Source organism: Colletotrichum navitas, assembly GCF_030913465.1.
Source record: "Colletotrichum navitas strain CBS 125086 chromosome Unknown LY79scaffold_37, whole genome shotgun sequence".
In the NCBI taxonomy this organism is placed as follows: Eukaryota; Fungi; Ascomycota; class Sordariomycetes; order Glomerellales; family Glomerellaceae; genus Colletotrichum; species Colletotrichum navitas.
The window spans coordinates 93,396-119,437 of record NW_026850583.1 but is presented as its reverse complement, the minus strand read 5'-3'; the positions used below and the strand labels follow the sequence as shown (position 1 = coordinate 119,437).

Sequence of the window (26,042 nt, the reverse complement as noted above, 5' to 3'; positions counted from 1 at the left end):
AGTTAGTAAGCTATCTTAGGTAGAGTAGAAGATGATGAGTTTAGTACTGGGATACTGCTGAAAGCACGGATCCCTGTACGTCTGTTGACTTGCTTGGTGCCTGAGCGCGCTATTATAGTACCCATGCGTGCCTGCCTACCCCATGCTAGTAGGCCCTGATCGGCTACTTACAGCACTCAAGTTGAACGTCACCTTTATGTGAAGCTTACTTACCTCTCAAAGCTCTCACCCATAGAACATTGTCTTTCTAAATATCAACGCCAACTCCCGCCCACCGGAACATCCCACCACAGGAAGAAAAATTGGATATGGCCTCGAAAGGAACCAAACCCGTCGGTGCTGAGCGCCACTGCCTCGTCACAGTCGGCGCCACAGCCCGTTTTACCCAGCTGCTGACTGAGGTCCTGGGCTCCGCGTTCCTCGACTTCCTCGCCAAGAACCGCTACACCCACCTCACTCTGCAGTGCGGCAAGGACTATGAGCACTTCTCTCGTCACGTCCTGCCCCCACTCAAGGACCGGCACCCGAACCTGGAGATTACCGCCTTCGACTTCGTCGACGACCTGACCGTCGAGATGATAAAATGCCGGGCTCAGCCGGGCGTTCGCGAGGCCGGCGTGGTCATCTGCCATGCAGGTAAGGAGAACAGAAACATATTGTGGCGTTCTAGATGCCAGGAGCCTGAAGACTGACCCGCATGCTACATCGAAAAGGCACAGGTACCATTCTCGACGGGATGCGCGTCAGCGTTCCTCTCGTCGTTGTCCCGAACCCGACCCTCAAGGACAACCACCAAGTCGAGCTGGCTGAGGAGATCCAGCACCAGGGTTACGGGATCTGGGGCCGCCTCGGCGACATCTCGTGGGCCATAGAGCAGCTGGCCCTACAGCTTGATAAGACTGAGCGGCAGTTCCGGCCTCACTCTGTGGACAGCGAAGTGGCCGCCATCAATGTGGACTTGTGGCAGGTCAGCAGCGCCATGATGGGCCGGTACTCTGGGGCGCCTACTCCTCCTGCGAAGATGGCCAAGGTCAATGGCAGTGAAAGTGCTGTTACTGGCCTTGGTGAGGTGCAGCGGGAGGAGGTCGCGCAGATGACGATGGACTAGAAGCCCCATCGGCGTCGGCCACCTCCTTCATCCTTCTGGTAGTGGGAGGTGACTCTGACGATTCGCGACGAAGGTAGACGGAGCAGAATGGCTGTAGACATGTGCGGTTTGGGACGAAAAAGCTTATTCTGGACGTGCGGGAGATACCCAATTTCATGTGGCGTTTTTGGTTAGGAGGAGATAACATCATCGCTTTTTGTTTTTCATTCAGTCATCACCTATCACAAAGTGCGTCTACGAGTCTACTTCTAGTCCGACTACTGCAGCCCGGCCATGGTCCATACCTTGATCGCGGCGTCGCCACCAGCGCTCGCAATCTTGCTTCCGCCCTCGATCCACGCAACGCCGTTGACGCCGTCCTTGTGCGCGTTGAGAGCCTTGACGCGGCTTCCGGGCTTTGCCAGGCTCCACACGCAGACGTTTGTGTCCAGCGCTCCGGAGACGGCGTGTGTCGCGGCGTCGTTCCAGCTGATGCACGTCACCCTCGCCGTGTGCGCGGACCAGCGGTCCGTCGCGACCTCCCAGTCGGCCGTCTTGTACGCAACAATCTTGCCGATCTGGTTGCCTGCGGCCAGGTACTGGCCGTCCTTGGAGTAGGAGAGGCAAGAGATCTGGGAGGTCGACTTGTCGAGGGACTTGGTCTCGGAAAGCCTGCCCGCGCCGTCCGCGGTGTATATCTTGACGGAGTTGCCGGACCCCACCGCCACCGTCGAGTTGTAGGCGGCGACGGCACCGGGGGTGAAGCCGAGGCGGTTCTCGGAGACGAGCTTGTTCTTCTCGTAGACGTCGACGCCCTCGATGGTCGCCACATAAAGCTTGCCGCCGGTGGCGGCGACGCCTTTGGGCTGCGCGGAGAGCTTGACGGACTCGCCGACGAATGTGTTGGCCGACTCGTCGACTATCCGCAGATGGTCGTCCCAACCCACGCTGTACGTCTGTCCCGCCTCGGCGCTGAACTGAGTGACCTGGTTCGTGTGTGCCTGCCCATCAACGACCGAGCCGGTGCCCGTGGCCACGTCCCACTGGCAGACGCGGCCGTCGAAGCTACCAGTCCACAGTGTCTGGCCCTTCCCGTCGGACGAGGCGCCCAAGGCCGTGATGCTCTTGTTGTGGCCCTGCACGATTTTGCTGGGCTTTTCGCTGCCCTCGTTTAGGTAGATCAGGTCGCCGTTGAGGTTCAAGCTGATGATCAGACCGTCGGTCCTGCCGTGGGGGTAGACAACGCCAACCTGCTGATCACCCACGCTGACGCCCTCGCCAAACTTCCACGTCTGCATGGCTTTACCCGCCTCGACGTCCCAGAGCTTGACAGTCTGGTCCGCACTAGCAGTGACGAACTTGGTGCCGTCCTTGGCCCACGAAACCGCGAAAATGCTGCCAGTGTGTTCCCCCTCCCCGATCGAGATCGTAGGCTCGCCCGTCTTGCCGTCGTAGAGCTGGATGCGCCTGTCGGCGCCGACCGTCACGAGCTGGTTGCCATCGGGGGAGAAGGCAGTACCGAAGACAAAGCCCTTGTGGGTCGAGGCGTGCTTCGAATTGAACTTGAAGGGTGCGCCGTGCAGGAAGCAGAGGGAGCCGTCGTCGGAGACCGTCGCCGCCCGCAGCGGGCGCTGCTGCCGCACGGCGACCGAGTTGATGACCTTGGAGTGACCGCTGATCTCTCCGACGGAGTTACCACTGTCGGCCGTGATGCAGTGGCCGAACCGCTCCTTGCCGTCGCCGACGGCGATAATGCGCTGGGAGTCGCCGTCCCATGCAATGTCGTTGATACGACCCGAAATGATGTGGTACTCGCCTGGTGAGCAGATCAGTATCGAGAGCCGTCTACCGGGTGTCCTGGGCGTGTGTTGTATGTACCCTTGGTGTTCTCGGCCTCGACGGCGTCCCAAACTTTCACGGCGCCCGAGACATCTCCGCTGGCAACGTAGAAGCCGCTGGGCGAGAAGCGGGCAACGCTCGTTTGCGCGGTGTGGCCGACGTACTGCTTGCTCACGGAAGGGTTGTCGATGGATCGGAGGAAGATGGATTTGCCGGCCTGAGAGGATGCAATGTTAGCCAGAGCTTTGTTTAGTCGAGGGGTATCGCTCAACTAACCGCGTAGGCGAGACGCTCTCCTTTGTTGTCGGAGGAGAGCTGCGTCGGTTGGCCGCGCTGGGTAGCGGGCGAAGCAGCTAGGATCTTTTCAATGGTGACAGACATGATGGATTCCTAACACGCCTATACTGAATGCAATGCAGGTTGAGCCCGTCGAAGCTCTGCGCGAAAAGACGATGGAACAGACAGGAAGTGTGGGAGAGAAACGGGGGTTGAGCAGGGTGTCAGCTTCAAGCTATGCAGCACAATGGCGGTCGACGGTATCAAGTGGGAACCTGGACCTGGAGCTGGAGCTGGGATGACGATCCGGGAATAGAGAGGATGGAGGGGCAGTGCTAGGTAGTGCTGTTGCGGGGCATGCATGACGTTCCCTCTCGCCAGCCGACCAGTTTCGCGCGGTCAGTCTGGAGTCTATTGAAGACATTGCAGTTTGGTGCATATTGCCTGAAGTATGCCGCAAGGCAACAGAAAACAGCGTGATTAATATCTACTCGGTCATATTTCCTACGGAGTGCCCAATTTGCCCGGCGTAACCATCTACCCCCGGCCTACCTGGTTAGTGACGATACGCAAACGTGAACATAGCGCGTACGTACGGAGTACACGCACGCATCATACAAACTCAGACGGTGGCTTTAAACCTCAATACCGGAAACAGTTCTAGCTTAAGTGCGCTTCATTTCTACCACTATATCACGGTTACGGTTTCATGTCTCTACAGAGCACATCTTTTTCCAAGGTACAGATTGGTCACGGAGCGGCTGTCTGGTTCCTCGTTGTAGCAACCCAGCATTGACCGCTGTAGTCTGCCGCGTACACAACCCCAGTGTTCTAGTTAATCTAACATGTTTTGTGAAGACAAATGCTCTCTGGGTCTCGTTGATTGAACATGCAAATCTGCCTATATGTAGCGGGTCGGACTGCAGTATGAGAGTGGATCGGGCACAAATATAGGTATATAAATGCTTAATTCACAGCGAAATTACAACAACAGTCGTCGCTTTCCTAGCTCAATTTGGTCAGAGCGTCCGACTTTTAATCGGAAGGCTGTGGGTTCGAGTCCCACGGATCGCGGTACACTTTTGCAGTATTCATTTACCGGGGGGTTTTTTTTTTTCTTTTTTTCTCTAATTTCCTTGCGGACTTGACCAACAACACACATTATGGCTTTTTTCAGTTAAATTGCAACTCTACCATACTTTACGTCCAGATGCCCCCCCCATCTTCTTTTGTTACAAAATCGACATTTGGTATAGTGGTACATGGCATCTTTGAAATTCGTTCAATTCTCGTGCAATCGAGCTCAACATACATAGTTCCTATTGACACAGCCCGAGTGGCCGTCTATGGCGAAAGCCATACAACTAGGGTTCCTTAAAGATATAACCGACCGAAAGGTAATGCCGGACCAAACGCCTTTTTCTATTCGCAGTCACTGCCAGAAAACCACACCCACACCAAAACAAAAAAGTCGACATCTTGTTCATTCGTGTAGGTTTGTCAGCCGTCTATTTCTTCTTGCCCTTGGTCTTGCTCTTGGCATTGGTGGCCGACTTGTTTGATGTGACGCTCGACGCTCTAGAAGGAGCCGCGGATGTGTTCTTGCTTCCGGCCTCCGACTTGACGTTGTCTAGTGCCTTGTTCTACAATCATGGTCAGTAAGGTCTCTTTGCGGTTTAGGAGCTCGTCAGGGTTCTCACCTTGACACCATTCTTGGACTTCTTCTTCGCTGGTGCCATGCCCAGGATGCTGTCCTCATCGTTCTCCTCATCGTCGGCTTCTCTCTTGACCTTTCCATTGACGCCGTTTGCACCCTTTGTGGGATGGACGTCCTCAAATTCCTTGACAATGGTCGTCAACAACGTAGTGCAGCGACGGCTCAACTCAACGGGCGTCCTGCTGAGGAAGAACCAGTCGAAACGGAACAGAGGGCTCTCTGCGATCTCATCTCGCATTTTCTCATACAGGCCCGGCGAGTCGATGCCATGCTTGTCGAGAAGAACCAGCAGGAATCGATCCTCTTCCTCTGTGTACACCTTCTTGTTCGTGGTGGAGACGGAATAGTTGATCTTGAGCTGCTGCAAGGGGACACGGTATTGAGACATCTTCTTGCGAAGCAGCTTCCTCTGGTGTTCAATCTTGCGCATACGCTCCTCGCCATCTTCAATGACCTTGATGTACTTGTTGTAGTCTGCGATCTCCGTATACCGCTGCCAGAAGACCTTGGCGTATTGTTTGACTTCAGCGGCAGTTTTGTTGTCGATATCCTCTGCGATACTTTCGTAGTCATTGCGGCCGTAACGTCCGGATGCGTTGACGAACTGCTGAAAGTCGCGCCTGTTCCATTCGCCAAACCCTTGCTGTGACAGGCGTTGCTTCTCCTCCTGCTCTTCCTCGGTGAGTGGCGTTGCATTGTCAATCTCTTGTTGATCCAGCGCACGCTCTGCTTCACGCTCGTCAAGGTTCTCATCATCGCCATCAGAAAGCGGGACCTTGTAACCAATTTCCTTGCGGTAGTACGCCGTCTCACGATCCTGGAGGTCGCGCAACCTAGGCGGATAGAACTGGTAGTCGTGAACCGGAACCTGCCTTGGAGCCCTCGGGGCCTTGGGCTTGGTGTCCTTCTCTTTGGGAGGGTACATGGTCTGGCGGAAGTACTTGTCCATGGAGTATGATTGCTCCTTTCGCTCACGCTTGGCGGGGTTGATCCAGTTCATCCCAATGTCCTTCTTGTTGGTCTTGAAATCCTCGCCGTTCCAGGTGTAGGCGGACTCGGACGTGAAATTCTGCAGGTCGTCGATTCCAAGCTTCTCGTACCTGGCGTTGAGCTCCTTGGTTCTCGATTCACCAGACGCAAGAATCTTGTCGATATCGTCGTCGTCCAGGTCAGCGCCCTTTTCGGCTGGCACACCGGCTGCGCCCTTGCTTTGGAAGACCTTCTCGGCACCGTGTTGGATCATTGAGAGAAGCTCGTCCTTGTTGGCAGCAGCCTTTGCGGCAACCTGAGCACGGCCTTGCTGGATGACAAGCTGGTCGAGACGAAGCTTTTGAGCTGCTCTTTCCAAGACCTTCTCCTCAATCGCGTTATCCGTCACGAAACGATAAACAACGACCTGCTTGGTCTGACCGATACGATGGGCACGATCCATGGCCTGCAAATCGGCCTGAGGGTTCCAATCGCTGTCGTAAAGAACGACAATATCAGCAGAGGTGAGGTTGATGCCCAGGCCACCCGCTCTCGTCGTGAGCAAGAAGATGAACTTCTCGGAACCTGGCTTGTTGTACTCGTCGATGGCGGCGATACGATCCTCGTGGGCCGTTCCACCGTCAATACGGCAATACTTGTACTCGCGAAACACGCAGTAGTCTTCGAGTATGTCCAAGAGACGGCTCATCTGTGAGAAGATGAGAACTCTGCTGCCCTGCTTCTGCATTCTAGCCAGCAACTTGTCGAGAACGACCATCTTGCCAGCATTGTAAATGAGATGCTCGTCAGTGGTGTAGGGCGGGCCAGGTTCGGCGCCTTCGAAGAGGTAAGGGTGGTTGCAGCATTTACGCAACTGCATCACAATATTGAGCAGTCTTGTCTTCGACTCCCGTTTGCCGTTGGCGCCGTTGACAGCGTCAATGTCCTTCTCGAGAATTTTCTGGTACCACTTGACCTGCATGTCGGACATACCCAGGTACAGGTTGACCTCCTTCTTGGGCAGCAAGCTCTTCTCAACATCGCTCTTGACTCTTCGGAGCAGGAAGGGCCGCAGCACACGGTGGAGCTGCTGGACGACAGTGTCCTGGTCCTGTTCTCGGCCCGAAAACCACTGGTCGAAGGCCTCGGAGTCGCCGAAAACATCGGGAAGCAAGAAGTTGAGCAGAGCCCACAACTCGTGGAGGTTGTTTTGAAGAGGTGTACCAGTGATCAGGAGCCGGTTTCGGGAGTTGAAGACGCGGATCACCTGGGCCAACGATGATTCCTCGTTCTTGATGCGGTGCGCTTCGTCGATGATGATGTACTCCCATGCGAACTTCTTGAGGTGACTCTTCTCGCGCAAAATCATTTCGTAACTCGTGATGCAGACGTCAAAATCTTCGTTGACCAAACGGTCGTTGATGAGCGCGTTACGTTCCTCTTTGGCGCCCTGAAGCACCAATACGTTGACCTCAGGAGTCCATTTTTCGAATTCTCGCTTCCAGTTGTCCAACGTCGACTTCGGCACGATAACGATGTGGGGACCAGTGATACCCATGATGTGTCTCAGGTAGCCCAGGAACGAGATTGTTTGCAAGGTCTTTCCGAGACCCATCTCATCGGCAAGGATGCCAGAGATACCATTCTCATGGAGTGAAATCAACCAGTTGAGACCAGCGACTTGATAGTCTCTCATCTGGCCCTTGATGAAGGCAGGCGATTCACGGAAGACCGTTTCGGCAGAGCCTCCGTGCTTCTCGTCTTGAAGCAGCTCGGCATCTTCCTCAGCTTCAGTCCGCCGCAAGCGCTCGTTACTAGCGCCGCCCTGACGCGAACCCTTCTTCTTGCTCTTTGATGCCTCTGCGTTCTGTCGATCGATCTCTGTCATGATTTCCCGAATCTTGGGGTTGGGGTTCGTTTCGATGAAGTGGCGGAAGAGGTCCGTAAGACCCAACAGGTATCGAAAGCGTCGAATACTGTCTTCTTCCTGTTTGGGAACATCATTTAGCACTACGCCGTTGCCTGGGCCGTTTTCTACCGTCAGGAGCTCGCGCCTAGCGTACCTTTGATTCACCCAAGCGATCGTGTTTCTTGCCGAAGATGCTGCGACGAAGCTGATTGGCTTCGGTCCGCCTTTTACGACCATCTCCCAGAGGTTCACCAATAACGCTACTGGCGGTGGTGTTCGCATTGGTATCCGAGTCGGTGTAGTCGGGAGTCTCGTCGACTTCCTATATGCATGTCAGCCAAACGATTTTCAATCCAGTCGCGATTCGTAGCGGCCTAGGGAATATAACAGTGCGAGAGGAGTCGATAAGGAACACTTACCATCGATTCAACGGGATGAGCGTCTGCCGCGTCCGACATTGACGCGTCGGTGTCGGCCGCAGCAGCTCTCGAGCGAGGCGCCATCCTGACGGCTGTAAATCACTTTACGCGACTTACACGCGTTTCTTTCGACTATGTTGCGTGCGCCAGGAACTGTAGATGATGTTCAATTACCACAAACGTTTTGCAGGCGACGTTGATTGAGGAAACGCTCAAGAAATGGAGAGCGCTTTGGTGCTGCGCGAGAGTGAACGGTCGTAGATGTTTTTTAGATGATGGAGGAAAGGTGGGATCCCTCTGCTTGAGAAGACAAATTCCAATCAGGACTAGCGTGTTTTCGCCGTGTCTTTCCCCGTGCGCCCGTCAATCAAGTGGAGTACAGCCGCCCCGGGATGTCGGACGCGGAAGAAGGCAGGCTCCGACCAGAACGTCTCCCGTTACCTCTGTCAGAGACAAGCGTGCAGCTCCACCGTCCGGTCCAGGATTGGATCAGTCAGAACTAGCGCACTGACCATGAGGGGATAACGTCAAAGCCACCTAAGGTATCCGTAAATTATGGCCTGTGAAGTCGCTGCTGGCTCTCTCGGTTAGTGCCATTTCCCAGTGTCATGTGCTTTACCTTACGCTGAAGACAAGCTGACCTCCGCCTCATTGACAAACAACTGCATCTTGCATCGCCGCCCATTAGACAACCTCCATCACCACGTATCCAACCTGTCAATCGCTCCGGTTCTGGCGTCAAGAGGATCTGCCTGCAAATCTCGTCTGCGTATCTGCACTCGAAGCCGCCACCACCACACCTTATCGCCAGTCACTTGGGGGACCCCGTTTGGAGACCCCACTCCTGAGTCAAAGATTTGTTTACCCGACAACTCGACGACCTACATTACACCGCTAGAGGTGCGGGATTTGTCTTTCCCATTCTTTGATTCCATACTGACTCTTTTCAGTCGCTCCTTAACCTACGAGACAACCACCATGGATTCCATGCGAAGCCTCAACACCTCCCTACCCGGCGCCTCGGCCGCAAGGCAGACGACACAAAATGACTCCCCGGAGCAACTCCTCGACGCCTTCAAGGCCGCGGCGCTCTCGGTAACGAAACTTTACAAGACATCCGCGGCCGCCCAGTCCAAGGCCCGCATGGACGGCTACCAGGATTGCCTCGACGACCTGCTGGCGTTCCTCGACAAGGAGAAAATTGGCCTGGGTGACGGCGATGGCTGGAGGGTCCGGAGCTGGGCGACCGAACGTTTGGATGGAAGGGAAAGCTCTCAAAATGTTGAAAGCGACGACGAGGCGGACAAAGCGGAAGCTGCATCGTCCCCGGAGCCCAACAGGACAGACAGCGGCACTCAACTGTCGGCGATGCGGGGCGAAAGCCAAATGAGGACGGACTCAGCACCCCTTAGCAGCTCTCAGGTCGTTGAAGAAGAGGAGGAGCCCGAACCTGTGTCGATCATGGTACCAACGGCGGACTCGTTCACCTTCCAATCCTCACACCCTTGGCCGCCTCAGCAACCTCAACAAGACGCCTATCTCAATCTTGCGAACCTCGACCTATCAGATTCTCGGACACACGACACAACATCGACAAACGCGAACTCTGGCGGCCGCACAACAAGACCACGACACCCGGCAAATATCCCTCGCTCAGCGTCAAGGCAAGGGAACAACCTCGGCCGCGGCGCTGGGTCGAAACGCAAGATCAACTTTGCCGAAATCTTCGACCTCAGCAGCTTGGACAAGAACATGTTTGGCGGCGGACCGAAGCGCACTCGGCACACATAGGTCGACTGGAAGGCGATGACAACTGCGGCGGCATTCTACGCACTTTCTTCACTTTCGACTGCGGTCTACTAGGGAACTTTCCAACGACCAACATCTTGTCTCCTTTGTCTACCACAGTTTCTTCAGACATGTCTTGACGGGATTGAGCGAGCATCGACGTACATCTATCTGGAGGAAGGGTAAGGAGGGATGAATTGGGAGGAGAGGGACTTTTGCGCATCAGGAGGAGTGCGTCACGAGAGGCGTTGGTTTGGTTTTATGAAGGTGCATGGGCGGTGTTTAGGTTGGGACTGTTTATTGCGATGATGCCAAATAAAGGACGGCTAGCTAGTCCACGGCCAATAGCTACACACACACACACATATCATTATTTTCCCTGTCGAACTTGTGACGGTGTAGACGGCTACTTCAAAGTCAAGCCGTTACCACCGCAGGGATAATTACAAACAACACATTTGAATATGGCAACTCTGATCTCCAAGTGATGTCTTCGGCCTCAATTCCTTCTTTGTGGCTTTGCCGCTTCAGGTTTCAAGACTCCGGATCTCCCAAACTATGCAATCAAGTCTCAACAAACCCAAATATGTTTCAACACATGGCAAAACCGGCTGCTGGAAACTTCGGACTCGTCTCAACTCGAGGTCGTCTTCTCTTCCCAATTACCACCTTGCCCCTTCTGGAAAGTCCCTCAAACTGGGCAGCCCCGTTTCTTTGCATTCTCTTTTCGCCTGCGCGCCAAAGAGTAATACACCACTTACCCACAGTAGGCGAGGGGTATGTGCTCCACATTCTTTAGAACCTACCAGAGTCTTCATTCCAGCCCGTCACTCAAGTCTTGTCCGGTCGAAAATGGGATATCTAGGTCAACGGGCTTTGTGGACGACTGCAGGGATCGCTTCAGCGTTTCAGAGCGAGCTCAGTCAGCATCTTGCCCACCAAGCTGTTCCGAGCCTGGGCGCTTTCCAAGACTGTCCCAAGCAACCACGTGAAAAAGACCACTGGCTCAGCGGCCGGTTCTATCGCGACTCGCATGGAATACCCCACATGGCACTACGCTGCAACCCCCCGAATCGACGAGATTCCCTTGCCCGCTCCCCCTCGTCCCCCCCCACCTCATGCACACACTTCGCCAAAAACCTAGCCAAACCCTAGCTCTGCCTTTTTATAACCATTCGCCAGATTCTGCTCTCAATCACAACTGATCCTGGGATTACCCCTAAGATCATCAATACGGAAGGGTGGCCGAGTTGGTTATGGCGCCAGGTTAAGGTCAGCTTAACATCTGTTTCCTGGTGGGGCAACCCGCGCGAGTTCGAGTCTCGTCCCTTTCATTTTTCTATTTTTGCACAGAGGTTATAGATAGAACATTGGTTTGACACTGCACATATACATACATACATACACAAATACCGAGGAGGCCGTTGAGTATTTCGCCGTCCTGTGCCGCTGCGTTCTTCACCTTCAATCGCTATTTAGAGGAGGTATGACAAGCGGCACTGTTTCACGGCAGGGCCTGTTTCTCTGCGGCAGGCAGCTGAGCGTCACGGGCCGTGGTTTGCCTGATTATCAAGTTCCCCTGCTCTTGGCGCGCGTGGAGTGGTAACTCTATTTGGTAGATAAGGTTTCTTTCTAAGGTGATGGGGGGATTATCCCTCACTCAAGTCGTCCGCTTTCATGAATATCTCAGTCATGAGCACGAACACAGGCCTGCGCAACCGCAATCATGCCACGATACGTTGAGCCTAGGTGCCAGACAACTCGTCATTACCCTGTTATCTTGGTTCATCTCAACCCCAGGTCGCCCTCCGCGCCAGGGCGAAAGAGAGCAAATGTCTTGATATCATCCGTACCAAAGCCATTCTTTTTTCGTTCGTCTGTTCTTCGCGGACTGCCCTAGGTTTTTACAAAAACCAATCTAACCATCCCCCAGAGATTTCCCAGAACGCCGTACTAATGCAAGCCGCGAAAGAAGACGAGAAGACGTAGCAAAGAAGGGCGTTGCTTTTGTGTTTGTTGTTAACCAAATCAGTCCCTCCCTTTCTCCCTAGTTCTCCTGTCTGTTCTTCCGTTCCCGCTCGACCTCGTACATGAAGTCGAAGTAGCCCTTGTCGAACTGGTGGACACGGACGTAACCGTCCTCTCCTCCGGATGCGTAGCCCTTGCCGGTGGGGTCTGCGGCGACGGTGTTCTTGGGACGTGTTAGTTACCGGGGTCTCCATTATCACAAAAGCTAGCCAGCTTACCAGGGGGCCGAAGTGACCACGGACTCTGCCAACCTCCTCTTCGAAGATCTTGTGGTAGAATCTGGCCTCGAACTTTCCTTGTCTTGCCGAGGTACGGGTGACATCCATGGCGGCCTGGCCACCTCCAAGGATAACAAAGTCCTTCTTGGGCGTGATGGTGGCGCTGTTGAGGGGAGTATCGGCGACGTAGGTCTTGAGGACCTCGAGGTCCTTGGCGGTGATGAGCTATATCGGGTCAGCATCCGGCCGAGTGGTCTAGCATAGTGAGATATGTACCTTGGATGTCTTATCCTTGCTAGCGGTGATGAAGTAGGTTCTGTCCTGCGACCACTGGAGATCCGTAATGGGCGTGTTGAGCTCGTGTACGGGCTCGTTGTAGATCAGGTCACCGTTCTAAAGACAATCAGTATCGTGCCTCCATGCTGTGACCTACGTCTCATCAAACCCACCTTGGCATCATACTGGGAGACGGAGCCGTCCTCGTGGCCGGCGATGATGTACTTGGTGAGGTAGCTGAAGCCGGCGACGGTGGCCTTGCTCTCGTCGCACACGATGGTCAAGGCGCGCTCGTCGGTCTGCTCGGCCTCAGGGTCGGGGTTGATGTCGTAGACGATGATGTTGCTAAGGAAACCCATGCGCTTCTCCGTAACACCGAGCAGCTTGGTACCATCCTCGTTGAACTCGACGCGCTTGACGGCGGTGGGGAACTCCCAGGTCTTGAGGTTCTTGCCCGTCTTGATATCCCACAGTCTCATCGTGTTGTCGGCGGAACCGGAAGCGATCATGGTGCTGGTGGGGTCGACGTCGACGGTCCAGATGGCACCGACGTGGCCGTGGTAGGTTCCCAGACGCTCGCCGTTGTGTGCGTACCAAACGCAAATCTGCTGATCCTTGGAGGTCGAGAAGATAAGGTCGCCGTCTGAGTTGTACCTATCCAAGACGGCGCATCATGTCAGTTACATGCCGCCCCTATCGTCAGAGTAAAGGAGGGGCGTGGGCGCTTCGCCCTCTTCCCCCTCTTTCCTGGATAATTTCGCAGGCGGGCACAGGCAACGTACTTGATCTGAGTGAGCGCACGCTCGTGACCTGCCAAAAGAATAGGCCTCATATTGTCTGATTATCGAGGAGTATTGCTCTTCTCGGTCTCGGGGCTTCTATTTGCGGAGGGCGGTGTTGCGGCAGGGGACGTCGGTCTTTATATGGCTTGCGATGTCGTCTGGCAGCAATTTTTGCCCTTCACCTCGACATTGTGGGTTTCGGTGCACTGGTGTGGGGCGCACTTTTTCCCCCGCGACCATTCTGCCGGCTGAGGTGAGCAGCCACTCACCGCCTTACGCCTCAGGCACTGTAGCACAGCCATCTACCACACCACAGCTTGCTATACTTCGACTGACTCATCAAACCTTTCTCTTAGACTGAAGCTCCCCTCTAGTCCAGTCCGGTCCGGCCAATACCATTCGTTCCATGTCAGAATCAAGGAGGCATCAGTCACAACGGCTCCTTTGGGCAATCTCGACTCATCGTTGACTCAGTTCCAGTTTTGTGCACTCGATGCATTTTCCGGAATTGGAACCCTAGCAGCCTTACAACGCATCTGGCCTTTGACTCGAAATCCTCTAACCTCAACGGACCTCAAAGGAACTTGAAGTAGTTTCAACAACTCTTGTCTAGCTGGATGCTTTCTATGCGAGAGCAAAAATATCAGACTATTCGGACTGCTGTCGTTGTACTCTTTGTCTTGTATCATATTCGTTTTGTCTTTGTCCCCTTTCCCGCAGGGCTTCTTTTCGACATCGATTCGGTCTTCTCTTGCCAACCTCTGTTGGCTTTCTTGTTTTTAATTTGGTTCAACGACCAACCAATCGTGACATTTTACCTCATCTCGTTGAGAAACGCCTGTACGTCGAGTGTGTCGATTACTTTCACAGGCGCAGGCAGTCGATACCAAAGCTGTGATTGCCCCCCCCTGATACCCATAACCCGTCTCTTATCGATCGGCTTTGAAGCCGGGGCGGTTCGGGGCCACGCCCGAAATTTTTCGACCTGCTTAAATCGCTGATCCTCCCCATTGACACTGCTGAAAGCTGGAACCAAGAGTCTGTAGAACCAGAACCAGGGGCTCATCAGTCATACATACGACTCACAGAGCTTATCGCTTAGATCCACCCAGTTGCCTAAAGGGAGATCTTGCTGGTGAACCTGCGGTGTAGAACAGGTCAAGGCGCAACGCAACATCTCGGGGTTCGGCATGTCACCTATCAGCCAGTTGAAGGGCATGCAGCTATCTTGGCCATGCCGTCTCGGGCTGCCCAAAACGTCCAACGCTCGGCTTCGAACCCGCGTTTTGTCTTCCAGGGCTGCGGCATCGGCCCCTCACCATTCGCTGGCTCAAGCTTCCGCCTCCCGCCCATTGCCTCAGCATCAGAACCTTGGGGTAGCTACGGACCGAGATCCACCAGGCCGCCGGCCCTGCGGAGCGCTAAATCTTGAACTGAATTGCTGTCACCCACCCCTCATTCTCGCCGCTCCCGCTTACACTCAGGCTGCGCGCTCGACTCCGGTCTCTGTCTCGAGAACTTCATCTTCCTCCCGTCAATACACAGGCTTTGCGTTTGGAAACCTGCGAGTTCGAGCTGCATCACTCGTCCCTTGGCAATCTTCCAGCCCGTTCATTGCAAGGACTCTGGTTCCGCACGACATAATCTCCCACAACAGGTCCTTCGCGACATCCTCCCCCGCAATGGTCGCCAACAAGATCGATGGCACTGCCATCGCCAACAAGATCCGGGAATCCATCGCCAGCGACGTTCTCGAGAAGCAGAAGCTGAACCCCAGGTTCCAGCCGCAGCTCACCATCATCCAAGGTTTGTTTCGAGCTGTTTCCGAACTGCATTTCGCTTGTGCTTTCGCTGACCACATCCTTCCACAGTCGGTGAGAGATCGGACTCGAGTATGTTGTGCTGCCGTGATTACCCCACCATGAAATTTGTTGCCATGCTCACAACCCCGCAGGCACCTACGTGCGCATGAAGCAAAAGGCCGCAAAGGAGGTAATTGCTTGACATTGTCTCGACATCTTTTCAAAGGGTGCTAATAGCTCTAGGCCAACGTCGACTGCGAACTCATCCAGTTTCCCGAATCCATTACCGAGTCCGAACTTCTTGATCGCATTTCCCGCCTGAATGACGACCCTACCGTCCACGGTATTCTGGTTCAACTTCCCATTCCCAAGCACCTCGATGAGTACGTAATCACATCTGCCGTCGCTGACGAGAAGGATGTCGACGGTTTTGGGACGAGAAACATCGGCGAGCTCGCTAAGAAGGGTGGCCGCCCCTACTTCATCCCCTGCACCCCCAAGGGTGTTATGGTCTTGCTGCAGGAAGCCGGCGTCGACCTGAAGGGCAAGAACGCTGTCGTGCTCGGACGTAGCGACATTGTCGGCAGCCCTGTGAGCTATCTCCTCCGCAACGCTGACGCAACCGTTACCGTGTGCCACTCCAAGACCGAGGGCCTGGAAGAGCACCTCAAGGCCGCCGACGTTGTCATCGCAGCCATTGGCCAGCCCGGCTTCGTCAAGGGCGAATGGCTCAGGCCGGGAGCTGTCGTGATCGACGTCGGTACAAACTACATTCCCGATGCCTCCAAGAAGTCAGGGCAGCGCCTTGTTGGAGACGTCGACTACGAGTCGGCTTCCCAGGTTGCTTCTCATATCACACCGGTTCCTGGCGGTGTTGGTCCTATGACTGTGGCCATGCTGCTGTCCAACGTTGTGGACTCTACAGTCAAGTCCTTTGAGAGGCAAAAGCAGAGGAAGATCTCGCCTCTGCCGCTGCACCTCAAGGAGCCCGTCCCCTCTGACATTGAGGTCTCGAGGTCTCAGAACCCGAAGCAGATTACCCGCCTCGCCAAGGAGGTCGGCATTGCTTCCCACGAGCTCGAGCCCTACGGAGCCTACAAGGCCAAGGTTGATCTCAGTCTCCTGAAGCGCCTCGAACACCGCCGCAACGGCAAGTACGTTGTTGTCACGGGTATTACTCCCACGCCGCTCGGTGAGGGTAAGTCTACTACCACAATGGGACTTGCGCAGGCTTTGGGCGCCCACCTTGGCCGCGTCACCTTCGCCAACGTGCGCCAGCCCAGCCAAGGCCCGACTTTCGGTATCAAGGGCGGTGCCGCCGGTGGTGGCTACAGCCAGGTCATTCCCATGGACGAGTTCAACCTCCACCTGACTGGAGACATCCACGCCATCACCGCGGCAAACAACCTTCTTGCTGCTGCGATTGAGACCCGCATGTTCCACGAGAACACCCAGAAGGATGGCCCCCTCTACAAGCGCCTTGTGCCCGCCAAGAACGGCAAGAGGGTGTTTCCCCCCGTCATGCTGCCTCGCCTCAAGAAGCTGGGTATCGAGAAGACCAACCCCGACGACCTGACCGAGGAGGAGATCCGCCGCTTCGCCCGTCTGGATATCGACCCTGAGACCATCACATGGAGACGTGTACTGGACGTCAACGACCGCCACCTGCGAGGGATCACTGTCGGTGTTGCGCCGACCGAGAAGGGCCACACCCGTGAGACCGGCTTCGATATCTCTGTCGCCAGCGAGTGCATGGCCATTCTTGCTCTCAGCACCGACTTGGCTGACATGCGCAAACGCCTGGGAAGCATGGTAATTGCCAGCTCCAGGAGCGGCGACCCTGTCACCTGCGACGACATTGGTGCTGGCGGCGCTCTTACGGCTCTGATGAGAGACGCCATCAAGCCCAACCTCATGCAGACTCTGGAGGGCACCCCCGTGTTCGTCCACGCCGGCCCCTTCGCCAACATCAGCGTCGGCAACAGCTCCATCTTGGCGGACAAGATGGCCCTCAAGATTGTCGGCACTGAGCCTGAAGAGGACCACTCCGAGAAGGCTGGTTTCGTTGTCACCGAGGCCGGCTTCGACTTCACCATGGGCGGAGAGCGTTTCTTCAACATCAAGTGTCGGGCTTCGGGACTCGTGCCCGACGTCGTGGTTATTGTCGCTACCGTCCGTGCCCTCAAGGTTCACGGCGGCGGTCCTCCTATCGCCCCTGGTGCGCCGCTCAACGCCGTCTACAAGGAAGAGAACGTCGACGTCCTCCGCGCTGGCTGCGTCAACCTCAAGAAGCAAATTCAGAACGCCAAGGTGTACGGCATCCCCGTCGTTGTTGCCATCAACAAGTTCGTCACAGACACTGACGCCGAAATCGCTGTCATCCGTGAGGAGGCCATCGCCGCCGGCGCCGAGGATGCCATCCTCTCCAACCACTGGGCCGAGGGTGGCAAGGGCGCCATCGAGCTGGGCAAGGGCGTCATCGCCGCGAGCGAGAAGCCCAAGGACTTCAAGCTTCTGTACGACCTCGAGGGCTCCGTTCAGCAGCGCATCGAGGCCATCGGCCAGAAGATGTACGGCGCCGCTGCTGTCGAGTTCAGCGAGCTTGCGCAGAAGAAGGTCGACACCTACACCAAGCAGGGCTTTGGCAACCTCCCCATCTGCGTTGCCAAGACGCAGTACTCCCTGTCTCACGACCCCGACCTGAAGGGCGCTCCCACCGGCTTCACCGTCCCCATTCGGGACGTCAGAATGGCCGCCGGTGCGGGTTACTTGTAAGTTGAAGCCGTCCCAGCGAAGATGGATGCAACTAACACGGGCATAGGTACGCTCTCGCCGCTGACATCCAGACCATCCCCGGTCTGCCCACGGCTCCCGGTTACTTGAACGTCGACGTCGACACCGAGACTGGTGAGATCGATGGCCTTTTCTAAGCAAAGGTTGGCAGGCTTGCCGGTGGTTCTGAGGCGCCTTGAGATTCGGATCATATATTTTTTTAAAAAGTTTTTGGGAAAAAGGGACAAGCGGTATTCCGGTGGCATTTATTCAACAAATGGCGCTGAGCAAAACATGGGAAGAAGGGCTACTATAGCAATCTGTTCAACAATGATATGTACTCTCGGGCTCATAGAATGTCCGAGCACGAGAATAGATAAGGAACTATTCCAAGATGCATTCGTTCAGTATCGACCCATTGCCGGTTGCGTTTATTGGATGGGCGAACCCCGACGTCTGCCAATGAGGCATCGGTATCCGTCCGTCGTGGAACGCCGAACCGCAGATGCGAACGACCGGCGCATCCAAGTCCAGAGCGCATCGTCTCCTAGGCTCGCCCCTCGATGCCCGGCCGCCCCCATCAGGACGGCGCCGTCCGACTGCGTCTTTCCGCGTCGGCATCCAGCGGCCTCGGCGAGAGGTTTCCGGGCGTGTGTCAAGGCGCAGAGCTCGTAGGTTTCTTCTCCCCTCCTTTCCTTGTGACAGTCCCCATCCGGTCGCGCGACCTCTTCGCGACGAGGAGAAAGAGAAGGCTTCCCCCCTCCCCCCCCCCCCCCCCCCCCCAGGAGTGAGATTGCCTTCTTTTCTGTTCCATGCCACAAGGTGGGGTCGTAAGGCCACGCGGGACGTACGTTTCCGCAATTTGTTTTTTTGAACGATCGTGCCATAGGGTGAGACGAGGTAGACGGATGGGTCGGGCGTCCGCTTGGCTCTGCCGAGTCATCGAGTCTAGCTCACGAGAACCACACCCTCCTTCCAGATCGTTGATGCCCGCCTGACGTTCGACCTCGTGACCAATGTCCCGTGGCGGCTTTCCCGCTGGTGTCGGTCTCTAACCCTATCGCCTGCGCCAGCAAGAAAGTTTGATCTCGCCAACGAGCCATCTCCAAACCGCTCACCTCGACCCCGACCCCCCCTTCCCCTTTCTGGAATATTTACCTCCTGTTCGTGGGATAGGTGATTCAGGATGGGCGGCTGGGGGCTAGCCGGCGCTGCCAGACGGACTGGACGGCACGAGGGAGGTTTTCTACTCGGCAACGATGACGGCCCGGTCGAGGCGGATAGAGCCACCACCAACAGCAGGGAACGCTTGGGGGCGGGGAAGGGCGAGGGTGTGTCTGGGCGGTAATATATCTGGCCTTGATTCTGGGTAGTATTCTCTCGCCTTGGCTGTTGACAAACTCGGCGGGTGCCGTTCCGGCATTCAAAGCGTGGGGTGGGTAGCCATCGGACCGGGCTGCCGGGTCTCGTGGCCGTCCACGGTCTCCCATTTCCCAGACGCGGCCGGAACGTCAGGCGACCGGGCCCAGACGGGCAGACCGATCATTTTTCAAACTGTCATTTTTACCTTGGAAAGCCTTGATTGCCTTTTGGGATGCTGCGCCAGCAGATCTGCCAGAGTTGTCTAGGAACGCTCCTAGCCGTCAGATCATCAGGGAGCGTCATGCACATTACACCCTCCCATCTTTCACACCAAGCATGTGTGGGAGATTAGGATATGGTTCGGGGGCTTTTCATCGTTTTGAAATATTTCCATTGAGGATCTTGTCCCTCTCTCCAATTCACCATTGAAACTACAGGGTGGCCACCGAGGCCAGGCTTCTGTATAGGGTATGAACTCGTGCGTGACGTGCGACAGCTTTCATCAGTAATGGCCCATCCTGGCTCTTCTCTCTTCCCAATCTGCAGCCAGGAAAAAGAGACTGCAATCATGATACCCTTTCCTTCCTTTCTGTCATCAAAGCTGCCATGAAAATTGCAATGAAAAAACTGTTCCCTTGCCCATATTTACTCCAACACACCGCGAAAGAAAAAGAAACCCCAGCTTTGTCAAGTATGTTCACGAAGTAGTTTGCTTAGAGAAAAGCCAAGAAACAAAAGCAAAAAAGAAATTTCTTAAACCAACTCCTCTCTTAGGAGGCCTTCTCTGTGCGCAAGTGCTCACATTTACCAGCCAAACTGCTCGCAGTGCAACTCGACTGCAGGGCCAGAGGTACGAATGCAGGACGCCGTGGTGTTGCGGACCTGGGTCATCAGGCTGTCAGGGCCGCAGCCCATAACAAGGACGCGCTGGTTGGGGGTCGCATCATTGATGGTGGTGCGGATGATAGCCGAAACGTCAGCGCGGCCGTAGTTGATCGGGATGGTGTTGATGTGGGTGGGGGCGCCGTTCTTTTGCAGAGGAGATCCAGGGAGTGGGCTATCAGACTCAAAGCCAGACTTCTCAGAATCAGAGATGGCGCGAGTAACAACCTTGGGGGGTTGCCGAGGTGTGCTGTTCTCGACGTCAAACTTTTCAGTATCCGGGGTGATAGGACTGGATTCCTTCGACGAGATGGTTGCCGAGCGGGAGCGGTCCTCGGTGGTTACGTAACTATCGGAAGAGCTTATAGGCCGAGTGACATAGAGGAGAACATACGATGACAAAGCGTCATTGATCGTAGAGAGATGGTGGGCGAACCACTCCAGACGAGCTAAAAATGATCAGCCGGTTGTTTCATGCAAAGTCAATCGCGAGTGGTTTACAGTGTTCTTTGACCATCCAGATGAAGACTATGCTCTGTCCCGAGCTCCGCTTGAGCCGCTTGAGCATGTTGAGAGCCGTACCGACGGTGAAGCTGGCACCGCTGCCTCCTGCGACAAGGACAACTTTGTCGTACTCTGCCGGGTTAGGGAATGTGCCATATGAACCCTCAACCGAGGCCTTGATGGTTGCACCCGGGTGGCGGACGGCGTACTCGTGGAGGTCGCGGGTGAAGCCGTCGTACGAGTTGATAACGAACTCAAGGGGGTCCATGGCCGCGATAGTGAAGGGGTGCATCTCCAAAGCGCGGATCTTGGGGATCCACAGGAAGCAATGCTCGCCGGAGCTCGCGCCGTAGGGAGCCTTCTTCAGGGTGATACGAGTACCGCCGTTGGGGAGGGGGTAGACAGTGGCCGTGTTGTTGAAACTGTAAGCAACGACCCGGACGAGCCGAACAGCGCGATCAAGGAGCCAGATGCCAGCGGCGGCGACCGTGATGTAGACAATCTTCTTGGACAGCTCGGGCTGGTGGAGACCGACGAGGACCATAGCGATGGCGAAGCCGGACACGTGAAGGATGTAGAACAGCTCGTAGTACCACAATCGGACAATTGCGCCGGCGAGGACCAGCACGAGAAAGATGAAACCGGAGACTATGCCGTAAACCTCCTCGTGGACGCGGAGGCGTGCGATGTTGCCATGGCCAATGAAGTACGACGAGTAAGTTACACCGTGTACAATGATCAGGGCCATGGTGACATAGCCAGCAATCTGGTGGAGTACATTGAGACGCTCGTAAGACCAAGCCGTCAAGTAGCCGAGAGGGGTGTTCTTGAGAGCCAGGAAGACCAAAAAGGCGATGTTAACGATCGAGAGCCTGCGAGTTGTCAGTTTCTTTGGTGGCATCTCGACGGGATGTAGGACGTTGTTGGCACTTACCATCCGGCACGAGCTCCGACGACTGAGAGATAGGGCAGGGTCGAGGTGTCGATGTATGTCAGGCAGAGGACGATATTGGCCGCAACGTAGATTGTGGTAACGACGGCATGGCCAGTGGAGGGTAGGAAGGGAACCTTGCGGACAGAAACTCTACGAATGATGCTGAGTGGAACGCCGTTAGCTCCCGATTTTGTGAGAGGGTCTGGTGAGGTGGACAAATTTTGTTCTGGCTGGACTCACCGGGACACAAAAACGAAAGGCTTTGCAGCGAAGGAGAGCCTCGAAGCAAGGCCAGTCTTCTGAGCAATTAGGCGGGTCAAGTGGAAGACGATGAAGACGCCCATGATAGCGGCCAAAGCAGTGGCATAGTAGGTCATGGCCTCATGGTTCATGCGGGTGCGTTGAGCAAACAGCTTGGGGAAGGCCGAGGGGCCTCCTCCACTACCTCCAGCCATCGTGAGTGAGCAAGACGAGTTGTGTGTGTAAGAAGTGGTGAAGAAGCTACTCGTGGCTCTGGGAGAGTGAAGAGATGTGTGTATGCGCGTCTGGCGTTGGGCTGATCGAGCGAGCGAATGAACGAATGAGTGAGGTGCAGTCAACTTGGAGGTGATTCCAGAGTCGGGAATGTGCCAAGTTTATAACAAGAGAAATGGTTATGACGATGTTTGGGAGTGTGATTAAATTCAAGTGAAATAGCCCGGATGATAAGAGAGGAACGGAGGGTCTTAAAAGAGAAGGAAGGGTGGGTGTATGAATCGAAAGAAACCTAACCCCCGGTTGCGGCATGCATGGGAGGGCTTGATACCAAGGAAGAAGAGGTGAGGTGAGAGATATCAAGGCCACTACTTGGTGAATGGGTGGTGGCAGAGGAGGAGGAGCACGAAGGGGCCCGTTGAGTTGGTGTCCAGGACAACCAGGTAGGTGCGATTTAGACTGGACAGGCGAGGAAGGAGGTACCTTGTGGAAGGAGCGCCGTTCGGTTTGACTTCCCGGGCTGTACCTTTCATCCAACCTGCCTACAGTACCTTAACCTACCTGATCTTCCAAGCCATCCTTGCGGGCAAGAGAGATGGAGAGAGAGAAGAGGGCAGCATATCTGTTTAGAGTTTGGGGAGATAAACCCTCCGTCGGGGAGAAGCTCCAAACGTTTGTAACGTCCGGCTTTCACAAACAATACTTCCCTGATTCCTTCCCTTTCCGGTTTTCATTTCTGTTTTTTTTCTTCTTCTTTTTGAACTCGTCCTCGTGGTTCCACAGAGGCGTGTCTCCGGGAGGCTCGCAAGACCAAAATCGTTGTTGATTCGAAACTCTGAAAGATAGCCATGTCACCCGATGGAACATAGTTTACACAATCGGCTGCAGGTTCCCACTTACATGCTGTCATGGATGGATGCGGCAGCCAGCTTGTCTAGCCCATGGTGGCTTGCCCCACGTGCGTTTTGCCTACCTCGAAAACTCGTTCTGCCATTCAACCTTTTCAATCTTTCTTCTTTCTCTCTTTCTCTCTATCCGGGCTTCAGGAGGCAGCCTTCAGATAAGAAGAGGAGGGTATCACCGTCTCAGCTAGTGCAATCAGCAAAGTTGCCCGAAGAATGTCGCAATATGTGTGCCGGGCTGTATGTGTATCGACACCTTCCCTATAAGGCCACCTGCTTGAGCTTACACCATTTTACTACCGCTCTCATGCGCTCATAACGCACTTCACAACGCGCCCTATCCCCTTCCCCCAGGACCTTCTGACGCCAGGGCTGCATATCAATCAAACATCATGGTATGTAATGGAGGCGCTACGTCCCTGCGATAATCGACGGGCCCCTGTACCGGTCTGGTCAGAGAAAAGACACTTCTCCCCTTGTCTAGCTTCCTCGAAGCCAAGCCTTTGGTCCATGTGGATAACATGGAGCCGTTCCTGGATAGCTGCTTCCCACAGCCGCCGGAAAAGTACGAGCGACATACATAGACACATAACAGTGCCATACCATGTTATGTGGATATCGGCTAAACCAAGCTTTGATGGATCCCTCAATGCTGGTAGCCGGTGTTACTGAGACACCATATCTTGGTCCCCGCAGTGAAGCGAGCCTGGACAGTGGGACACGGGCGAGGGAGAATTCGCTTTCTGGAGGGAGGGGGAGGATCTCACGGGCCGTGGGTCTCGATAAAATTTCCATCCCCCGTCCAGAACGAGACGGGCGCAAGGTCTTGTTCCATTTCGGCGGGCTGGATGCCTTGTTTGGTCAGCTTGACAAAGCGCTGGGCGTTGCTTGTGTCGCTTTGCCTCGATCAGCAGGACGGCACGCCAGGGCGAGAGCTGCTCTTAAGGGTGGGGGGGGCCAGGTAAAGTAGGCGAACGAAGGTTGATGGAGGTTGAAGTAGAGTGGCCTGTGGCGCGACGACGAGGGGACGAACGACGTTCTGGCCACCCCCCCCCCCCTTCCCCTGGTGTGTGCCACCAATACCTGCAGCATGCCGCAGACTCGGACTCGCTCCTTTCGTAGCCAAATAGGGAAGTACCGGGGGATGGTGTTGGCATTTTTTGGTCAGGTAGATTGCACCAACCACGGATGAGGCAAGAAGCAGAGACATGTCTCCCCTACGACCCAGACACTGTCAGTGGTTGGGCGAATGTTATTGCAATATGGTACTTCGGCACCGGATTGCATCCCGGCCGTGTCATTCAAAGTGGGACCCCGGTATCACGGTGGCTGTCTGCATCGGCAGAGATTGACTTGCCTGAACAGGACGGAAACAAGCTTGCAGAGACCGTCGTACGGGCCATGTGTCGAAGTCGAGGTAAAGTCCCGCCCCAGGAAGATCCTTGGAATGTCTTGTCAGCAGCCTATGCACATGCACATGCACATGCACATGCACATGCCTTTTGGAGTTTCCCCCCCTTCTTCTCTTCTTCTTCTTTTTTTTCTTCTTCTTCTTATCCAATGTCACCTCCCTAGCGGGCAGCGGTTGCTAGACCTTCCTAGGCCGAGCCTTGATCCGTTTGTCGTGATTATCGCCCGTTGTCGAGCGGCGCCTGAATCCTCGAGAGGGTAAGTTCGGCAGTCAAACGATGCATATGCGGCGCCGTTTCGGCGGTGAAGTGCCTACTACGTAGTACGTAGTATACGGTACGAACTAGGCGAAACGAGGTGGACGGGCGCGCGGGAGAACGGGATGTGCAGTGGGTGGGGGCAGACCAAGGTCACGCCAGATTGGTCGGCCGGGCTTGTTTTGACGTTGATGTGTCAGGAACTCAAGGTGATGTGATGGAAGCAAAGTGACTCGAGCGAGTCGGTCCGCCCTTGGCGGCACGCCGCTTCCAAGATGCCCCGGGCCCGTTGCCGCCACTGCCGGGTCCAGGCGGCTGTGGCTGTGAGTAGAGACAGCCGACGGCAGCGCCCAATGAGATGCGGCCAGGTCATTAATCTAATCAATCTGGAGTCGAAGGCGACAGGGGCTTTCGGGCGGCCACACTGCCCGAACCGTCTGTCCCTGGAATGGGCGGACGAATAGCTGCTCCGAGCCGGCATGCCGTAACATCGGGCTCGACTGCGTTGCTTCGGGCGCGCCGCGCAGCAGATCTGTCCCCACCCGCAAGAAGCTGCTCGTTTGTCCCCTCCTGCAGCTGTCTCCGAAAAGTAGGGGAGCGGTGGAAGGGGGTCCCAATTCATCATCAGAAGACAAAGCATGTCTTGGTACAGCAAGCAGCAGCCGTCCTGGCCCACGCGCCCCATACCGCAGGCTAAGCGAGACGCCGGATCCGGAAAGATGCAGTGTTGACTGGCAGGCTGGCAGACTGGCATAGATTGGTAGGTTGGTTCACCGTCTGTCACGAGCATGCTGCCTCCACGCCGTGTGTCATTTCCCCATGGGCTTTGACAGGCCGGGTGCGTTCTAGGCGAGGCGAGACGTCTCTCGTCCACTGATGAATAGGACGTGAAGCGGGCAGCGGCAGACTCCGAAGCACGCCGGGAATGTTTGGTTTCTTTGCATGCGCTCCCATTACAGCAGACGCGACTAAGCATGAATCGAGGCCGGCTCTGCATGCCACCCACATCATTCAGCGATAATCAATGCAGCAAGTAGCGCCCCCATCGTCATTCAGGTCCGGGCCCATGTTTAACTGAGACAATCGACGTACCTATGCACCTGGCACGACTGACTGGGTGACTGACTGGCTACGTGAAGGAGGCTTAGAATGCCGTTCCCGATACAAGCCTCCAATCTGTCTGCCTTAGCCGTGCTGAGGGTGAGTCGGACAAAATTGGACCTTGAGACCGGCACGTCTTGGCACTCGGGGCTAAGAAGAAAATGGCCGGTCTTACATACCACGTACCTATCTACGGAGTACCTACCTACTAATATACCACTTTTCCTACCTTTTTGTTAGTAGAAGAATTCTATATCACTACGATATGTCTAAATAAGCTTACATTGTGCCAAATATGCTGCATTAAGTTATCAAACGCGATGGTGGTATAATA

At 55.2% G+C, this 26,042-nt stretch overlaps 11 protein-coding genes and 2 non-coding genes across 13 annotated transcripts; 8 read left to right on the top strand and 5 right to left on the bottom strand.

Annotated features, from left to right (window-relative positions):
- Positions 1-175: 175 nt before the first annotated feature.
- Positions 176-1,294, top strand: LY79DRAFT_556606 (glycosyltransferase family 28 domain-containing protein). The gene is made up of 2 exons (XM_060558031.1): positions 176-636; positions 714-1,294. Exons 1-2 carry the CDS (start codon positions 309-311, stop codon positions 1,106-1,108), a joined length of 723 nt encoding a protein of 240 aa, XP_060413190.1. The 5' UTR covers positions 176-308; the 3' UTR covers positions 1,109-1,294.
- On the bottom strand, positions 1,295-3,622 carry LY79DRAFT_556603 (WD domain-containing protein). Its single transcript, XM_060558030.1, has 3 exons — positions 3,203-3,622; positions 2,966-3,143; positions 1,295-2,903 (listed from the first exon to the last, which is right to left on the bottom strand). Exons 1-3 carry the CDS (start codon positions 3,305-3,307, stop codon positions 1,366-1,368), a joined length of 1,821 nt encoding a protein of 606 aa, XP_060413188.1. The 5' UTR covers positions 3,308-3,622; the 3' UTR covers positions 1,295-1,365.
- Positions 3,198-3,622, bottom strand: LY79DRAFT_237323 (uncharacterized protein). Its single transcript, XM_060551712.1, has one exon. The coding sequence runs from the start codon at positions 3,563-3,565 to the stop codon at positions 3,326-3,328; it is 240 nt and encodes a 79-aa protein (XP_060413189.1). The 5' UTR covers positions 3,566-3,622; the 3' UTR covers positions 3,198-3,325.
- Positions 3,623-4,201: 579 nt separating this feature from the next.
- Positions 4,202-4,276, top strand: LY79DRAFT_t152. Its single transcript has one exon. It is a non-coding gene; the product is annotated as a tRNA-Lys (tRNA).
- A 63-nt stretch (positions 4,277-4,339) lies between these two features.
- LY79DRAFT_608790 (SNF2 family domain-containing protein) lies at positions 4,340-8,488 on the bottom strand. Its single transcript, XM_060561916.1, has 4 exons — positions 8,217-8,488; positions 7,952-8,119; positions 4,903-7,875; positions 4,340-4,845 (listed from the first exon to the last, which is right to left on the bottom strand). The coding sequence occupies exons 1-4, from the start codon at positions 8,298-8,300 to the stop codon at positions 4,711-4,713; spliced, it is 3,360 nt and encodes a 1,119-aa protein (XP_060413187.1). The 5' UTR covers positions 8,301-8,488; the 3' UTR covers positions 4,340-4,710.
- Positions 8,489-8,708: 220 nt separating this feature from the next.
- On the top strand, positions 8,709-10,474 carry LY79DRAFT_556601 (uncharacterized protein). The gene is made up of 2 exons (XM_060558029.1): positions 8,709-9,116; positions 9,167-10,474. The coding sequence occupies exon 2, from the start codon at positions 9,195-9,197 to the stop codon at positions 10,005-10,007; it is 813 nt and encodes a 270-aa protein (XP_060413186.1). The 5' UTR covers positions 8,709-9,116; positions 9,167-9,194; the 3' UTR covers positions 10,008-10,474.
- On the top strand, positions 10,475-11,338 carry LY79DRAFT_556599 (uncharacterized protein). Its single transcript, XM_060558028.1, has 3 exons — positions 10,475-10,770; positions 10,804-11,020; positions 11,149-11,338. The coding sequence occupies exons 1-3, from the start codon at positions 10,563-10,565 to the stop codon at positions 11,207-11,209; spliced, it is 486 nt and encodes a 161-aa protein (XP_060413185.1). The 5' UTR covers positions 10,475-10,562; the 3' UTR covers positions 11,210-11,338.
- Positions 11,240-11,338, top strand: LY79DRAFT_t153. Its single transcript has one exon. It is a non-coding gene; the product is annotated as a tRNA-Leu (tRNA).
- Positions 11,339-12,051: 713 nt separating this feature from the next.
- Positions 12,052-13,358, bottom strand: LY79DRAFT_670460 (WD domain-containing protein; the record flags this gene model as incomplete). Its single annotated transcript, XM_060563780.1, has 5 exons — positions 12,052-12,195; positions 12,251-12,475; positions 12,527-12,643; positions 12,700-13,180; positions 13,309-13,358. 5 exons carry the CDS (start codon positions 13,356-13,358, stop codon positions 12,052-12,054), a joined length of 1,017 nt encoding a protein of 338 aa, XP_060413184.1.
- Positions 13,359-13,797: 439 nt separating this feature from the next.
- Positions 13,798-14,426, top strand: LY79DRAFT_237236 (uncharacterized protein). The gene has a single exon (XM_060551711.1). The coding sequence runs from the start codon at positions 13,926-13,928 to the stop codon at positions 14,307-14,309; it is 384 nt and encodes a 127-aa protein (XP_060413183.1). The 5' UTR covers positions 13,798-13,925; the 3' UTR covers positions 14,310-14,426.
- A 564-nt stretch (positions 14,427-14,990) lies between these two features.
- On the top strand, positions 14,991-18,040 carry LY79DRAFT_517446 (formate-tetrahydrofolate ligase; the record flags this gene model as incomplete). The annotated part of the gene is made up of 5 exons (XM_060554937.1): positions 14,991-15,114; positions 15,180-15,200; positions 15,263-15,300; positions 15,354-17,881; positions 17,932-18,040. 5 exons carry the CDS (start codon positions 14,991-14,993, stop codon positions 18,038-18,040), a joined length of 2,820 nt encoding a protein of 939 aa, XP_060413182.1.
- A 2,008-nt stretch (positions 18,041-20,048) lies between these two features.
- Positions 20,049-22,019, bottom strand: LY79DRAFT_590932 (ferric reductase like transmembrane component; the record flags this gene model as incomplete). Its single annotated transcript, XM_060561215.1, has 4 exons — positions 20,049-20,575; positions 20,628-21,502; positions 21,565-21,726; positions 21,805-22,019. 4 exons carry the CDS (start codon positions 22,017-22,019, stop codon positions 20,049-20,051), a joined length of 1,779 nt encoding a protein of 592 aa, XP_060413181.1.
- A 1,944-nt stretch (positions 22,020-23,963) lies between these two features.
- On the top strand, positions 23,964-24,821 carry LY79DRAFT_556579 (uncharacterized protein). Its single transcript, XM_060558027.1, has 3 exons — positions 23,964-24,157; positions 24,298-24,381; positions 24,440-24,821. Exons 2-3 carry the CDS (start codon positions 24,342-24,344, stop codon positions 24,610-24,612), a joined length of 213 nt encoding a protein of 70 aa, XP_060413180.1. The 5' UTR covers positions 23,964-24,157; positions 24,298-24,341; the 3' UTR covers positions 24,613-24,821.
- Positions 24,822-26,042: the final 1,221 nt, after the last annotated feature.

Coding starts and splice junctions, on each gene's coding strand:
- LY79DRAFT_556601 (XM_060558029.1), top strand. CDS start 9,195: ATGGATTCCATGCGAAGCCTCAACACCTCCCTACCCGGCGCCTCGGCC.
- LY79DRAFT_556606 (XM_060558031.1), top strand. CDS start 309: ATGGCCTCGAAAGGAACCAAACCCGTCGGTGCTGAGCGCCACTGCCTC. Junction 637..713: donor CGTGGTCATCTGCCATGCAG/GTAAGGAGAACA, acceptor TACATCGAAAAG/GCACAGGTACCATTCTCGAC.
- LY79DRAFT_556579 (XM_060558027.1), top strand. CDS start 24,342: ATGTGTCGAAGTCGAGGTAAAGTCCCGCCCCAGGAAGATC. Junction 24,382..24,439: donor AGTCCCGCCCCAGGAAGATC/CTTGGAATGTCT, acceptor ACATGCACATGC/CTTTTGGAGTTTCCCCCCCT.
- LY79DRAFT_237236 (XM_060551711.1), top strand. CDS start 13,926: ATGCTTTCTATGCGAGAGCAAAAATATCAGACTATTCGGACTGCTGTC.
- LY79DRAFT_608790 (XM_060561916.1), bottom strand. CDS start 8,300: ATGGCGCCTCGCTCGAGAGCTGCTGCGGCCGACACCGACGCGTCAATG. Junction 8,120..8,216: donor CTCATCCCGTTGAATCGATG/GTAAGTGTTCCT, acceptor ACATGCATATAG/GAAGTCGACGAGACTCCCGA. Junction 7,876..7,951: donor ATCGCTTGGGTGAATCAAAG/GTACGCTAGGCG, acceptor GTTCCCAAACAG/GAAGAAGACAGTATTCGACG.
- LY79DRAFT_556599 (XM_060558028.1), top strand. CDS start 10,563: ATGCAATCAAGTCTCAACAAACCCAAATATGTTTCAACACATGGCAAA. Junction 10,771..10,803: donor TAATACACCACTTACCCACA/GTAGGCGAGGGG, acceptor CACATTCTTTAG/AACCTACCAGAGTCTTCATT. Junction 11,021..11,148: donor GACCACTGGCTCAGCGGCCG/GTTCTATCGCGA, acceptor CCAAAAACCTAG/CCAAACCCTAGCTCTGCCTT.
- LY79DRAFT_556603 (XM_060558030.1), bottom strand. CDS start 3,307: ATGTCTGTCACCATTGAAAAGATCCTAGCTGCTTCGCCCGCTACCCAG. Junction 3,144..3,202: donor GAGAGCGTCTCGCCTACGCG/GTTAGTTGAGCG, acceptor GCATCCTCTCAG/GCCGGCAAATCCATCTTCCT. Junction 2,904..2,965: donor CGAGGCCGAGAACACCAAGG/GTACATACAACA, acceptor TCTGCTCACCAG/GCGAGTACCACATCATTTCG.
- LY79DRAFT_237323 (XM_060551712.1), bottom strand. CDS start 3,565: ATGCATGCCCCGCAACAGCACTACCTAGCACTGCCCCTCCATCCTCTC.